Raw genomic sequence first — 16259 nt, forward strand, 5'->3', positions numbered from 1 at the left:
TTTATGGAAGTGACTTATGGTGATCCTCAGCTGCTTTCATGGGGGTTTGCAAGGGGAAAAAAAAAAAAAAAAAAAAAAAAAAAAAAGAAAAAATTATCAAAGCATTAAATTCGTTTGTGTAGCATGATTTCTCTGTCTAGCTTAAATGAACTTGCACTGCAGCCTCTGTGAAATAGTTTGCTTTGTGTCTACTAATCTACTTTAATTCACCTGATTTATCATGCAAATGCTAGAACTTTGATGTTGCTGATGATTTCCACGAACTGAAATTGTAATCGCTTTGGGCAGGCTGAATCGTCGAGAGCAATTGCTTTATTGCAGAAGTGCTGAGGTTATAAGGATACTTGCAAATCTCAGACCCTTTTGAGACTGTGTCTGTGTTATCTTTGTACAAAGTACTTGAAGAGATGAACTTCATTCCGTAGACGTCTTATTCATGAGGTGCAGTACACTGTAGAAAGCAAATTTTTTTTTTTTTTTTTATTTTTTCTTCTTTTTTTTTTTTTTTTTGAAGATTTTGCACAAATAATCCCCTGCAATTCATTTAATTAGGAGCTGGCCTAGGAGATGATACAATTAAAAAAAAAAAAATTAAATTAAGAACCGAATGTCCTATATATTTTGACAGCCATCCCCTAGGGATTTGTTTCAGCATCATCAGGAGAAGAACTGGCCCTCAGAGGATGCTCCCACTCTTTGACCACTGTCGATGATGCCACCTGAGGACACCCAGCACCCCCAGCAAGCTGCACCTTGACACTTGTGACAAACTGATTTTTTTTTTTAAGGGTTTTTTTCCTTTTTTTTAATTTTTTTCAATGTGTGTGTGTGTGTTTTCCTTTTGTTTTGTGTGTGTGTGGGTTTGGTTTGGTGGTTTGTTGTTTTTTTTTTGGTTTTTAGCTCAATGACAAAACTGTGCCAACCTCCCAAACCAGTACCATGCCCTCAATGGTGTCACTTCTAAACTTTCTCACTGGCTCTCTTGGGATCTGCTTTTTCCTACGCAGTTACTGGTGCTATTTCTGTTGTAATGTGAATACAGACTTCCTTGATCAAAAACTAAAAGGGAACTGGGGGGAAGTAGCTGTTGCCTGTGAAGGAAAACGAAGCAGGAAAAAAAAAAAAAATTAAAAAAAAATCCAATTTTGGGGGAAAGAAAGAAGCAAAAAAAAAAAATAAATCCTGTATGCTGGTACTCGGTAGTGTCAAAAAGGTTCCATCAGGTTCAACGAGCTCGTTCTACAGCCAAACTTTTGGGATCCAGAAAGAAATCTCAGGTGCAAATGAGGACGTGGAGGAGAACTAAATACTATTGAAATACTCCCAAGTCAAGGAGGTGAAGTAATGCACTGATGTGATATGAACAGTCAGAGTACTTTGCGTCTGTCCTGCAATGATTATTGTTATTTTTGGGGGTTTGTTTTTTAGATTTAAAAGGGAAAAAAAAAAAAAGGAAAAAAAAAAAAAACAAGAGGCTTTATTCTGTTAATATGTATCTTTACAGTCCTTTGTATTGTATAGAAATATTGTAGGTAAATTTACCTTGGGTGCAATGTGTTCTGTCAAAAGTTTTTTTTATTTTGATATTTTTTGTCAGAGAAGCAGAGAGAGAGAGAGAGCAGGAAAACGCCATTTTATGATGTTGTATGTGTGCTTTTAAAGTGCCTCTTTTAATATTGTTAAATAAAGTATGAGATGGAAATACGGGGCGGTGCTGTAAAATCATCTGGGATTCATCTTTCCAAATATATTCCAATATTTTCACAGAAAATCCCCTCTCTGCCTGATGTTTTGTGGGATGCTCCTGAACCCTCCGCGGTCCCGGTTCTGCCCAAACGATGGGATTTCTCCTTGGCAGCTCTGTGTGTCCTCATGGACCTCTCCGTGGTGAAGGTGCTGGTGCAGCTCCTCTTCCTCACTGCCCCTTGCTCAAGGCTTTCTCACAACGTGGGGGTTTTGTTCTGGAGGGGGGAAAAAAGCCCAAGGTGGTGGTGGTGATGGTGCAGTTTGGTCATTGTTAATTGGTGATGGTGGTGATAGCCCTGTCTGGTCATTGTTGGTTGGTGATGGTGATGGTCCAGTTTGGTCTTCACCAGCTGGTGATAGCACTGGTCCAGTTTGGTTGTCAGCTGGTGAAGGGGATGGCTCAGTTTGGTCACCATCAACTGGTGATGGGGATGGCCCAGTTTGGTTATCACTAATTGGTGATGGTGATGGCCCAGTTTGGTCACCATCAGCTGGTGATGGCCCAGTTTGGTCACCATCAGCTGGTGATTGTGATGGCCCAGTTTGGTCATCACTAGTTGGTGATGGCCCAGTTTGTTGTCCATCATTTGGTGATGGTGATGGCCCAGTTTGGTCATCATTAATTGGTGATGGCCCAGTTTGTTCTCCATCATATGGTGATGGTGATGGCACAGTTTGGTCACCATCAACTTCTAAAGGTGATAGCCCAGTTTGGTCACCATCAGCTGGTGATAGTGATGGCCCAGTTTGGTCTCCATCATTTGGTGATGGTGATGGCACAGTTTGGTCATCATTAATTGGCGATGGCACAGTTTGGTCACCATCAGCTGGTGATGGTGATGGCCCAGTTTGGTCATCACTAATTGGTGATGGTGATGGCCCAGTTTGGTCATCACTAATTGGTGATGGCCCAGTTTGGTCACCATCAACTGGTGAAGGTGATAGCCCAGTTTGGTCACCATCAGCTGGTGATAGTGATGGCCCAGTTTGGTCACCATCAACTGCTGATGGCCCAGTTTGGTCTCCATCATTTGGTGATGGTGATGGCACAGTTTGGTCACCATAAACTGGTGATGGGGATGGCCCAGTTTGGTCATCATTAATTGGTGATAGCCCAGTTTGGTCACCATTAACTGGTGATGGTGATGGCCCAGTTTGGTCACCATCAACTGGTGATGGCCCAGTTTGGTCTCCATCATTTGGTGATGGTCACAGCCTGGTGTGGTCATCACCAAGTGGTGATGGTCTAAGTTTGGTCGTCATTAAATGGTGATTGTTGGTGATGCCCTGGTTGGTCAGCACCAGTTTGTCCTCGAGGTGACCTCTGCTGGCAGGGAGCTGAGGTCTGCTGGCAGGAGGCTGACACAAAGCCAGGCATATTATATTCTTTAATTACTGTTGCAATCATCACATTTAAACGCTGTCAACAAGAGATAGCTCCTCGCCACGGGCTGGAATCCTTGCCACTTGGGGCTTGTAACTAAAACTGCCGGATTAATTTGATTAATTGATAGAATTATTTTCCCAACTACTCTTTTGTTTATGGAGGCTTAAAGTGCTCGCCGCCTGCACCCTCCTGGTGTGTTGCAGAGAGGAGATAAAGTGGCTGAAAATAATTAGTATGGCTTAATTTAGGGGGTGGAAAAAAAATTAAAAAAAAAAAAAAAAAATAACCTCGGAAGAATTTTGCAGCAAATTTAAGGCAGCACATTTCACTTGGGGTTGGCAGGAAATATTATGGGGCTGGAAATGGGATTTTTATGTTTTCCCCTGTGCTGTATTTCAGGCTTGCAGGGCAGGGGAGGATTTCATGGCTGGGTGTTGCTCTCCTGCACCTCCAAATTTCCACCCTAGGAATTAAGTCCCTTGGGTGCCCCAGGTTTGCTGCAGAGGGATGGGGACCATTCCCAGGGGGTGGGGACCTTGTCCTAGAGCAGCACCCACCTTCCTGTGACACCGGCCCAGGGGGTGGCTTGAATCCCTCAGGGGATTTCTCAGCTCTTAGCCACCACCCTCTGTTTTCCTCAAGCTGCTCTTGGCTCTTCCAGCCCCTCCAAAAAAATCCAGCCAGCTTTTCCCCTCATCCCTCCCCACACCCAAGTCCCTGAGCTGGAGGTGCTTTAAGCCTCTCCGTGAAGGGATAACGGGATCCACCATGGCTGTCACACTGCTAGCAGGGGCTGAAGATTCAGACACAGGTTTTTTCTTGCTCTTGAGCCAGATCTGTCCCTTCCTTGCACAGCAGGAATTTAAACCCCATCCCCACGTGTGCCCTGTGTGTGTGACAGGGACAACACTGGTGTCCCTGATGTTGGATTGCCATTGGGAGGAGAAACCTCACCCCCAGGTGGCTGTGGGCTGAGGGCTGCTCCCTGCAATCCCACGGGGCTCCAGGAGCACCCAGCATCAATTTGCATCATTTATTTTAACCCCAAAACCTTTGTGATTCCACCACAGCTCTCAGAATCCCTGAGCAGCATCTCTTCACGGGACGTGCCCAAACTGTGCCCAAGCAGTGGGGGACCACATCCAAGTGATCCCTGAGCCATGAGCAAATCATGGAGGGACATCCCCAAGCCATGCTGAAAGCATTTACAAGGGATGCCCAAGCTCTGAGTAAGCCATGGCCAAGCTGGGCTCTAGCCATGCTTTAGCCATGGCCAAGCTGTAACCAAGCCATGGAGGGACATGCCCAACCCATGTCCAAGATGTGTCCAACCCATGTCCAAGATGTGTCCAACATGTCCAAGCTTTGATCCAGCCATGCTTGAACCATGACCAAGCTGTAACCAAGCCATGGAGCCCAAACCACACCCAAGATGTGTCCAACACGTGTCCAAGCTTTGATCAAGCCATGCCTAAACCATGACGAAGCTGTAACCAAGCCATGGAGCCCAACCCATGTCCAAGATGTGTCCAACCCATGTCCAAGATGTGTCCGAGGCTGGATCCAGCCATGCCTAAGCCATGACCGAGCTGTAACCAAGCCATGGCCAAGATGAGCTCAAGCCATGGCCAAGCCATGCCCGAACCACGGGAGAGCCCCGAGGTGCCAGCAGCCACCCGGGACTGAGCCACCAGCAGGTGACAAGTGGCACCCAGGGCCAAGCTCCTGCCAGCAGGTGGCAGCGCCCATCCACAGCGCACCCAAAGCCCCGATCCCTGTGGGCACCTGGGGGTACTCAGCGCAGCACCCGATGTCCCCCTCCCCACCACCAGCAGCTCCGGCACCTTGGGGCTTTTCCCAGTGACATTCCTCCACCGCCACCTCATCTCTGCCCGCGTCCCTAAGAACCTTCCCCCCCTCAGATTAATTGGCACTCCTACAAACGTCCCCAGCTCCGTCAGAAGATGTCACCTCGGTGACAATGGGGGGGGGCAGGCTGCTGGCGCATTATCTCTGCTCTGCAGGCGTGTAATTCACTCCTCGGGAAAACACGGTGTTTGTTCTGTTACCCTAGAACAATCTCTCTGCAAACACAACGGCACCGAGTGGGCACAAGAGGGGGGGGTTGAGTGGGGGGTCTGGTGGTGGAGAAGAAGAACAAACCACCCAGCTGTGCCACTGTCACGGGTACCGTGGCCCTGGACCCCCACCCAGGGACACCCAGGGTGAGGTGGGGTGATGGGGCAGGGAGATGTGGGGTCTGGGGATGTCCCTGTACTGGGGATCTTGGCCCTCGACACCCACCAGCTTGGGCAAAGGTTTTTTGGGTCCTTATGGTGAGGGTTGGATGCAGTGTTGTCCCATCCCAGGCCCCCAGGGGTGTGACAGCTCCTGGGGTCTGTCCCTCTGGCCCCTTGATGGATGTGGCTGCTTCTAGCACCAGGAGCCAGGAAGAGCCAAGCTCCCCCTGCTCCCTTTGGGGGAAAGGGAACTGGAGAGCTTTGGTTCTGTCTGCTCACCCCCAAACACCCACCCCAGGGCCTTGCTGTTTGGGGGGTTTGGTTGTGGAGACCCCCCCTGAAAGGTCAGGGATGGAGAACCCCAAAGTATCACGCTGTGGGAAGATGGAGACCCCCTGAAAGGACACGTTAAGGGGCGATGGAGACCTCCTGAAAGCAGCAGAGTGGAGCCATGGTGGAGCCAGCAGATCAGAGGCCACTGGAGATGGACCCTGGAAGCTGCAGCATCCCAGGTGTGAGTGGCAGTGGGCAGGGAGCAGCTCTCCCTGCAGAGCTTCCTGCCCTGAGGGGGGGGTGGTCTCTCTTTAGGGCCAAACGAGGTGAAAACACCCTCAGGATCATTTTAGGGTTGGCCAAGCAAGAAGGGGGAGAGCAGAGCCTTGTCCTCAGCAGCATCTCCTGCCCTCCATGGTTTTTTTTATTTTATTCTTTTTCTCCCCTGGAACTCTTCTTAATTCCTAACTTAATTTCTTTTGACATCCTCATTGCCGGCTTGACCTCTTTACTGGAATCATGTGCTGCTTAAAACTCATTATCCCACCATTGGAACAGGAAGTTAATTAAAAACCCTTCAAAAAGGAAAAGGAAAAAAAGAAAAAAAAAAAAAAAGGAGGTGGGAAAGGGAGGGGAGAGCACACCCCATGGCCAGGGAGAGATGGAGAGGGGACAAGGCCATGCCACATCTCCCCAGCTGCCCCATTGATCCCAAAATCACAGCATAATTGGGTCAATCACCAGACAGCAGCACCAGCAACCCCCTGGGATCAGATGGGTCACAGCCAAGGGGTGGGTTGGGCAGAAATGGTTCCCTTTTTTTTTTTTTCCCCCAGCAGGAATATTCACATCGTGGACCCTAAATATCAGCAGCTCCTGGTTTTATCCCACAATTAGCTCCCAAATCACCAGCTGGCTGCATGCCAGGGTGAGGACTGGCTGGTGATGGATGGGGTGATGCCAAGGAGCACCCCAGCACCCCTACAACATCACCAGTGTGTCTCCCACCCCAAGCTGGGACACCTGGAACTCCTAAGGGGGACTTTTGAACCCTCTATCCACAAATGAGAGGGATTTCAAAGAGAGACCCTGGGAACCCCACAGGAAGATTGAGGGGGGAGCCCACAGGAGGCTTTGAGAGCCTCCAGACAGTGGGTTGGGACCCCAGTGGGGTCCCAGAAGATGCAAATGTTGGCTCTGCAGGAGTCTGGGAGCTTCTAGAGGGGGAGTAGGGGTGTAAAGGGTGATCGGACCCCCAAAAGGGGGGTTGAGGACCCCAAAGGAGGGCCTTGGGGACCCTAAAGATGGGTTAGAATCCCAAAGGAGGGGGCTCAAGACGCCAAAAAGGGCAGTGAGGTCCCAAAGGTGAGGCTTGGAGACCCCAAATGGAGAGCTGGGGTCCCAAATAAGGGGCTTGGAGATCCCAAAGGAGGATTCAGCGTTCCCAGAAAGAGGGGCTTGGGCACCTCAAGGAGGGGTAGGGTCTTGGGGACCCTAAATGGAGGAGCCGGTGACACGCGGGAGGGGTTGGGGACCCCAAGGAGGGCAGAGGGGCGGGGGGGACGTGTCCCCAGGCAGGGTTCTGGGGTCCTCCAGGAGGCTTTGGGAGCCCCCACACTGGTGCTTTGGGGGAGACGCCCTAAGGAAGGGGTTTGGGGGGGGGGGGGGGTGGGAGCTCCCCGGCTGCCGAGGCCGCGCAGGGATCGGGCCCCTCCGCTTGGCCCCGCCCCTCGGCGTCACGCGGGGCTACGCTATCCGGTGGGCGGGGCCTGAGGGGGGGGCGGGGACCTATGGGCGGCCGCGGCGGGGGTTGGCCCCGCCCCCCGGGAACGTTCCGCGGGTTTGAGCCGCCGCGGCCGCTCCATTGAGAAAAATCCCGCGGCGGCGGCAGCGGCGGCGGTGGTTCCGCTCCGCCGCGTACGGCCCGGCCCGGCCCGGCCCGCCCCCGGCTTCGGCCCCGGCCCCGGCAGCGCGGCGGTGGGGGGGCGGGCGGGCATGCGAGCAACCGGGGGCCCGCCCGCCGCCACCCACCTGCCGCCCGCCCAGCCGCCAGCCGGGGCGCCGGGCTCGCCCCTCGCCGAGCGATGTCCAGGAGGAAACAGAGCAACCCCCGGCAGATCAAACGTGAGTCCCGGATACCGGTATCCCCCCCGCTGCTGCCACCTCGCCTCTCTTGTATTGTCTTCCTTTTTTTTTTTTTTTTTTTTTTTGCACCCCCACCCCCCTTCATCCCGTTGCTCCCTCACCGCCTTCCCCCTCCTCCCCCCCATGGTTTTTCCCTCCCTTATTCCCCCCGGGATTGTCGCGATGGGTGCCGGTTCCCGCTATGGTCTCCGTCCCTTCCGCCTCCCCCTCTTCGCCGTCTCCCCCCCCCCCATGTCTCTCCCCCCACTGTCGCCAACATGGTGGCTCCGGTACCGGCTCCTGATGGGGGCCCCGATAAGGCTTTAAAATATTCCGTTCTGCAAGTCCCGTCCTGATAACATCGCTCTGTCGGGACGGCCTGAAATTGTGATCTTATCTCCCCTGCCTGCCTCCCATCCAGCGCCCTCAGCCCGGGGCCAGGGGCTCCCCAACTTCTATCACACACACACCGAGATACCACCCCCGGCACCTCGGGGCTCCCCAAAACCCCCCCGGGGCACCCTAGCCTTGCCAGCAGCTCTTCACCCCGGGTGCAGCGCCCTCACTCTACCAGGGCCCCCCCCCATTCACCATGGGTGTCACCGTCCCCCCTCTGACCCCCACTGTCCCCCTCTGACCCCCCACCACCCTCCTTGGCTTCCACCTTTCCCCATGCCCAATGTTCCCTCCGTCCCCCACCCCCCCGATTCCCACTTCACCCCCCGGGCTTGGTGGGCACAGGGCTGACAGTGCCCACCAGGAGGTCCCATGGGACTTAAACCTCCATGTCCCCGTGTCCCCCTGTCCCTGTGCCCCCCCAGTTCAGCCCATCAGGCAGGAGCTGGTGTCGGTCCGGTGGGGATGTGTTGGCTGCCTTGGGAAATTGTGCGAAGTGCTGGAAGTTTTTCGGTGCCGGGCTGAGCTGGGTTTTTCTCCCTTCCTTTCTGCTCTGTATCTGTGTGTGTGTGTGTGTGTGTTTTTTTTATTTTCCCCCGAGCCGATGGAAGCTGCCGATAAGGGGGAGATGGGAGGATAGGGAAGGCTGGCCACCATGTGATAATCTCGCTTTATCTTTCTCTTGAAATAATTGCAAGGCTGAGTTGCACCTACCTGTTTCCCTGCCTGGGGTGATTGCTCTGGTGATAAAGCTGCTAGACTTTTACCCGGGTAGAGTTAAAAATAGTCCTAGCTGCCTCCTTTTTTTTTATTTATTTTTTAATTTTTTTTTTTTTTTTTTTTTTGCTCCTTTTACTCAACTTCTCCAGCTTTATTTCAACCCCCATAAAACACCCTGCCCGCCCTGCCAATCCCTGCCCCGGTGAGCTCCGTTTAAGCCCCATCGGTAGCGCCGAAACGAAGGCTGCCGATGGTGGGCGATAGCTTTGCCACAAGGGAGGGGACACGCGTGGCAGGATGCCCATCCTGTCCCACCACCCTGCACCCTCTTGGCTTGCAGGGCAGGGGCAGGGGAGACTCGTCAGATCCAAAATGGGGTTGTTTGAAGCCGTACAGCTTGGCTTGGCCGGGCGAAGGCGTCTTCTATCTTTTTTTTTTTTTTTTCTATTTTTTTTTTTTCCTCTCTGCTGCTTTTTTGCGAGAGATGTGAAGAGATGATAAAAGTGGGGAGGCTGATCTCAGGCGGCCGGCGATGGCCAAAACTGATTAAAAAAGCTGAAAGCTTGGAACCTTTCCTGTGTGTGTCAACATGAAAACAGTCATTAGAGGCGGCGAGCGCGGCGAGAGCGTCTTTGCCGCTGCCTCGGAGGGAAGGTATGCATGAATCAGGGCTCCCGTAACCAGACTCCTCTCATGTACAGACCGGACCTGTTTCCACAAAGTCTATCCTTTATATCATCTCCACTGGAGCATTCAAAACCTCCTCCAGATTGGTATCTGCTGATTTTATTTTTTTTAATTGTGATTTTTTTTAATTATTATTATTAATTTTTTTTCTGGGTGAGGCGTTTTGGGTTGGGGTTTTTTTTTGTTTGTTTTGTGTGTTTGTTTGTGTTGCTTGGTTTTTCCTTGGGTTTTTTTTTTTCCTTTTTTTTTTTTTTTTTTTTTTTTTTTTTTTAACTCGATGCGATGCTCAGATAGGCTCGCCGGGGAGATCGCCGGGACAGCGGGCGATCGCCAAGAGCGATAAGACAAAGATCAGACTATATTTAACCGCCTGCTTTACCCTTCTTTTTCTCCTTTTGGGCTGGAGGGGGACGGGGACAGCGAGGGGGATGAGGGGGGGACCCGGTGCCGCGCAGCGGCGAGGTTCTGAAAGCCCATTGCATCGCGACAGTGGCTCCCAGAGCAGGGAAACCCCCCGGAGTGTTTATATATTGCATTTTCCAGGCGGGGAGGGCAATTGCTTTACCCCCCCTGCTCCATCCTTGACTCCAAACCCAGCCCCCTGCGGCTGCTGCTTCATTTAGAGGGTGTTAGGTTGGGGTTGTTTCTTTCCTTTTTTTTTTGGTTTTTTTGGTGCTTGTCTGTCTTTTGTTCTGCTGGTAGATAGATGTGAGGGGCTGATAGAGCTCCTGAGCTGATCTCCAGCCCCGATTGCCTCTGATATTTATTAACTTCAAACACGGGAGCGTGGGCACCCGGCTGCCGAGCGATGCTGCCGCTGCCTGCGCTCCCAGCCGGGGCTTCCGATGGGGGAACCCGATAAGCAGGAGAGAGATTGATCTCATCTTCCTGATGTGCCTCTCCCTCTGTCGTTAGCAGAACTATATAGATTTTTTTTTTATTTTGATTTTTTTCCCTCCCGGAATGGACTGGAAGCCAACGTTCTTCTAGTTGGAAGGGCCTGTTAGTGGGTTTTATTTCTTCTTCTTTTTTCTCCTTTCCTTTTCCCTTTCTATTCTGCTTTTTTTGCAGTAGATCTGAGCTCCCGATAAGCACCGGGGCCTGATCTCCATCCTGATAGAGATTGCCAGGGGAGATAAGGACCACTTATCTCTCCTCCCCAGACCCGGAGCAGGATTCGCTACAACAACAAACACAGCCAAGAGGGGCAAAAGGGCTCCAACAATTTGTTCCATTGCAAATATGATTAGCGCAGGCACTTTAATTATCTGGATGGGAGGGGGGGGGGCAGCTGCATATGTGCTTTTTCTTCTCAAGGTGCGTTGGGTTGTGTGGTGTTTTGGTTTGTTTTGTTTTTAACTCCCCCCTCTGTGGAACAAGCTGAGCCGAGCTCTCCCCAGTGCCTCTTATCAGCTGCAGATGTTGCATTAGTTTGATGAGAGCTTTGACTTTCTTTTTCGATCCTTATCTCAGATTCAGCTCTGCCGAGGGAAGACACGGGCTGGGGTTGGGGCGGGGAGGCAAAAGCACCATCTTTTTTTTTTATTATTTTTATTTTTTGCACGTGGATTATCTTTTTTTTTTTTTTTTTTAATTTTTCGGTTTAAATCTCTATTAGATGGTGTCAGATAAGCATCCTGATCTGTGCCGTTCAGCCTCGACGCCTCCCAACGGGGGTGCTTTGGGGTGGTTTTGTTGTTCTGTGGTTTTTCATCCCCTTTCCTCTTTTGCAAACTGGGCTGGGCCCCAGTACCACCTGGTGATGCCGTGCAGGGGGATGGTGGGTGCAAGGCATGGGGTCATGGTGGTGGCCAGAGGGTGGGAGAATCTTTCCCAGGAGCTTGGAATATCACATTTCTGGTAAAGATGAGAGTGGCCAAGCTAGCATCTATTTTTAGCAGTGGCATGATGAGCCGTGGGATGCTCCCAGCACACCTCCTGCCCGCTCCTCTCCTGCTCCCTTTGCTCTGAGTTGCTCCTTCCCTTTCCCTCCTGACTAACTGCTTCTGGTTCTTGGGGTTTGGTTTGGGTTTTGGGTTTTTTTTTCCCCCCACCTCTCATGCTGCTGCACTTTTCCAGCCTCTGTGCCTCAGTTTCCCCATCCATGCCTACCAGGGAGGGATGCTCCGAGACAGGGTGCCTGGGCAGGTGTGGGACCCCAGGGTGCTCTGCAGGGTGGGGAGGGTTTGTTGCTGCTCCCCAGGGATGCTCTGGGTGCTGGCAGGGCCCTCCCCACCTCCACTCCCCAAACCGGTCCCTTCTGCAGCTCCCTGGGGATGCAGCCCCCTCCCCCCCCCAGCTCCCGCTGTTCCTGGGGTGGCATCCCTGTGTCCCACACGTCTGCTGCTCCCACGGGTGCTGCCTGTTTGCCTGCCAACCCCTCCCATCTTGTGCAAACCAACCTTCCCCCCCCCCGGAGGCATTTGCCAGCCCTGACTCAGTGACATCCCCGAGTGACAGTGGCACCTTGGAGTTCCAACTGCTTGGTGCAGGCAGCAAAGCCCTGGGGCACCTCTGCCCAGCTGCAGCCAGCCTCCTGGGGTGGGACAGGGCAGGGGGGATGCCTTGAGTGGTGGGGGGGTGCTGGTGGGATGCCCACCCACCCTGGGGAGTTCTCCCAGCCAGCACTGGCTGTTTCCCAACAGTGACTCAGCTCCTGCTGGGGGGGGGAAGGTCTGGACCCACCACAGGTGTTGCCAGGAGAAGTTTTTCTCCTCTTCCATGGCCAGCAGTCCCAGCAGGACCATTCCTGGGTCTTGGGAGAGGGTTTGGCACCAAGCTTGGCCTTGACCTTTCTCCAGAGCAATACATCCACTTATTGGGCCCTGGGCTGCCCTGTGCCACCAGCCACAGGACACATCATACCTGGCTCAGGTGCCAGAGCATCTCTGCATCAGTCAGAGAAGATGTGGAGGTGGTGATCCTGGGGCAGAGGAGGCTGAGGGGAGACCTTGTGGCTCCCTGCAACCCCCTGAGAGGAGGTTGGAGCCAGGGGGGGTCGGGCTCTGCTCCCAAGGAACAAGGGATGGGACAAGAGGAACTTTTGGCACAACTCAAGTTGTGCCAGGGGAGGTTTAGGTTGGAGCTAGGGAAGAATTTCTCCCTGGAAATGGTGGAGTCCCCATCATCCCTGGAGGGGTTTCCAATCCCTGGAGATGTGGTGCTGAGGGACATGAGTTAGTGGTGTCCTTGGTGGCACTGGGGGAACAGTTGGGCTGGATGATCTGGAAGGTCTTTTCCCACCAAACCCATTCCATGAGTCGGGGCTGGCACCGTGCTGGTCAGGGAGGCTTTGGCAGGCGGCTGCTTCCAGGGCCTGTGGGCTGGGCTGGGTTCTGTCTGGTGCCACTTTCCCACCTCCTGCTCCCTAAGGGGGACACCCACCCACCCAGCATCCCCTCCTTGGGCACCCCCAGAGGGTGTGGAGCCACGGGGATGGCCACGCCGTGGGGATGGTCCCCAGTGTCCCACGGCGGTGTGGGGAAAGGCACCTCCAGCTGGGGTTTGGGGTTCCTGGGGTTTGGGGTTCCTGCTCCCAAGTGGGTGCTTTGGGTAAGGTTTTATTTTGTGTGGTGAGTCAGGAGGCCACAAGCTGCAGGTTCCCCTTTGGCCAGGTTGTGAGGTGGGCAGGGAAGAAAGACACCCAGTCCCAGGGGGTTTGCAGCCCATTGCACAAGGTGCAGGGCATCCTGCTGATCATGGAGAGGGGACAGCCCTGTCCCCTCCCTGGTGACTTGTTGGAGCCATGGCAGCATCCCAAGGGCAAGGTGGCATCAAGTGACAATGATGTCACCCTGTCCATGCCTGCAGCATCCCAAGAAAAATGTGGCATCAAGTCACTGAGGAGCCAAGTCCCCTGGTGTCACCATGCCCAGTGTCCCCAAGGGCAGCGTGGCATCAAGTCACTGAGGAATCAGGTCCCCTGGTGTCCCCGTGTCCACAGTGTCCCCAAGGGCAGCGTGGCATCAAGTCACTGAGGAACCAAGTCCCCTGGTGTCCCCGTGTCCACAGTGTCCCCAAGGGCAGCGTGGCATCAAGTCACTGAGGAGCCAAGTCCCCTGGTGTCCCCGTGTCCACAGTGTCCCCAAGGGCAGCGTGGCATCAAGTCACTGAGGAACCAAGTCCCCTGGTGTCACCATGTCCACAGTGTCCCCAAGGGCAGCGTGGCATCAAGTCACTGAGGAGCCAAGTCCCCTGGTGTCCCCTGTTTTTTCCCCCCCTTTTTTTTTTCCCCCTTCCCTACAACCTATCCCGTGACTGTTTGTTGCCTGACTCAGGGTTTTTTGGAGGCCTGGCCACGCTGCTGTCCCATTTGCTTCTTTTATCAGGAAAGTTCAAGTGTTTCGGGGTAGCAGAGTTCCCTCTTCCGCTGCCTGCCCGGCAGAGGCTCCGCACTGTTCCTGCAGCAACATGTTTTTTTGGAAGGGCTGAACCGTGGAGAGGAGGAATGTGAGTGCTGACCTTGGGCTGCAGTGGGGTTAAGGAGTGTGTGCCTATGAGTCACTCCAGATAAGAGCCTTCCACGGCTTTTTTCCTCCAAAATAATTCTTTATCTCCCCTTTCTCACATCAACATACTTTCTTGACATCTCCCAGTCGATAGGGAGCGAGGAGGAAATGTCCTCCTCCTAATTTGTTCATCTGATGAAATATAGATGCATTGTTTTCTCTTGTCCTTGGCAAGCTGAGGGTCGTGGCCCCGGAGCTTTCGGGGATGTTCTTTGTAGGGTCGGTGCCCTCTAGGGGCTTTGGGGATGCTCAAACAGGGTCATGTCCCCAAGGCTTTGGGGATCTCAGTGCCTGGGGCTTTTGGAGATGCCTGATGGGGTTGTGGCTCCAGGGGTTTGGAGGTGCTTAATGGGGTGGTGGGCTCGAGATATTGGGGTTGCTTTGTGGGGTTAGTGTCCACAGCTTTGGAGATGCTTGATGGGGCTCTGGGGCCAGGATTTTGGGGGGTGCTTGATGGGGTTGATGCCCATGGCTTTGGAGATGCTTGATGGGGTTGTGGGCTCAGGATTTTGGGGGTGCTTTGTGGGGTTAGTGTCCACGGCTTTGGAGATGCTTGGTGGAGCTCTGGGGCCAGGATTTATGGGGGGTGCTTGATGTTGGTTGGGGAGGTACCTCTGGGTCAGTGTCCAGGGCTTTGGAGGTGCCCCACGGGGTCATGGCCTTGGGGATTTGTGGTTGTTTGATGGTACTGTGGGCCCAGGGCTTTGGGGATGTTCCTCTGGGTCAGTGCTTGGGGTTTTGGAGATGCCCAACGGGGTTGTGGCCTTGGGGCTTTGGGGCTGTGCCTGAGGGTCAGTGCCCAGGGCTTTGGAGGTGCTTAATGGGGTTGCAGGCTCAGGATTTTGGGGTGCTTGATGGGGTTGTGGCTCCAGAGCTTTGGAGATGCTTGGTGGGGTTGCAGGCCCAGGATTTTGGGGTGCTTGGTGGGGTTGATGACCATGGCTTTGGAGATGCTTGATGGGGTTTTGTCTCCAGGGCTTTGGAGGTGCTTGATGGGGTTGCAGGCCCAGGATTTTGGGGGTGGTTGGTGGGGTTGGTGCCCAGGGCTTTGGAGATGCTTGATAGGGTTGCAGGCCCAGGATTTTGGGGTGCTTGATGGGGTTGATGACCATGGCTTTGGAGATGCTTGATGGGGTTGCGAGCCCAGGGCTTTGGAGATGCTTGATGGGGTTGCAGACCCAGGATTTTTGGGGTGCTTGATGGGGTTGATGACCGTGGCTTTGGAGATGCTTGATGGGGTTGTGGTAGCTCAGGCTGTGCCTCCGGGTCGGTACCCAGACTTTTGGGGCTGCTCAGCAGGGTGGTTCCTTGGCACTTTGAGCATCACCCCACACACACGTGACCACCTCCAGCACCCACCGAGAGGAGGAAAAAAACCTGCTTTTCCCTTCCCCCCCCCCCACACACCCAACCCTACTCCCTCCTCCTCCCGCTTGCTCCAGCGAGAAGTTGGGGCCTCTCTCGCTCTCTTCTCCATCTCCCAGCCGAGGCCTCTCATGCTCCTTCCAGCTCCTATGATAATGCGGAAAGTTGAACTGGCCCCATTACTGCGCTGCGATGGTTGCCGCGATAAGGAGCCGATAATGGGAGCGATAGCGGCAGCTCGGTAGCCAATGGCTCTGCCGCTCCTCCCATTAACATTCCCCACCACGGACCCGGCTCGGAGCTGCCTATCTGCTCTCCATTTCCACTCCTCCGCTAGATAAGAATGGAAATACTGACTTCATAGCTCACTGATTAAAGTGTCTGGATTTCTTGATAATACACAGATAAATTATGTTTTTCAAAAAGAAGGTAGGGAAGGGAGTGCGAGGGGAGGGGAAAAACCTCCAGTCCGTTTATATATATATATATATATATATATATAATTTTTTTTTTCTTTTCCCTCTTTCTGGCTGTTCCCTGCATGTTGGGGGCTGCTGGGTTGGTGTTTGATTAGTTTGGTTTGGGTTTTTTTGCCCTCCCCAGGCTGTGCCCCGGGGCTGGCAGAACCTCCAGCAGTGTCCTCAGGGGCAGGGTGTAGTTGGCAAAGAGTTTCTGGGAGCTGTGTGATGTCTTTGAACGTGTGCTCTCATCCCCAGGCTGGGATGGAGACGTTGTCCTGGGTTTCTGGGGATGGGGGGGGGACCCATTGGGAACACGGTGGGGATGTTCAGTTCCACTGATGCTGTGTGGTGG

General features: G+C 53.4%; 1 protein-coding gene across 2 annotated transcripts in view; it reads left to right on the plus strand.

The window, feature by feature from the left end:
* The first annotated feature begins 7676 nt into the window (after positions 1-7676).
* ZFPM1 (zinc finger protein, FOG family member 1) overlaps positions 7677-16259 on the plus strand; it is a 35129-nt gene continuing 26546 nt past the window's right edge. The window contains exon 1 of one of the 2 annotated variants that reach the window (XM_030457857.1): positions 7677-7770. In XM_030457857.1, the coding sequence (XP_030313717.1) occupies positions 7731-7770 (40 nt within the window). In that variant the 5' untranslated portion in view covers positions 7677-7730. The remainder of the gene's footprint in view (positions 7771-16259) is intronic. The other variant, XM_030457858.1, reaches the window with a different exon arrangement.

The sequence above is a fragment of the Calypte anna genome, chromosome 11 (assembly GCF_003957555.1).
Source record: "Calypte anna isolate BGI_N300 chromosome 11, bCalAnn1_v1.p, whole genome shotgun sequence".
Taxonomy (NCBI): Eukaryota; Metazoa; Chordata; class Aves; order Apodiformes; family Trochilidae; genus Calypte; species Calypte anna.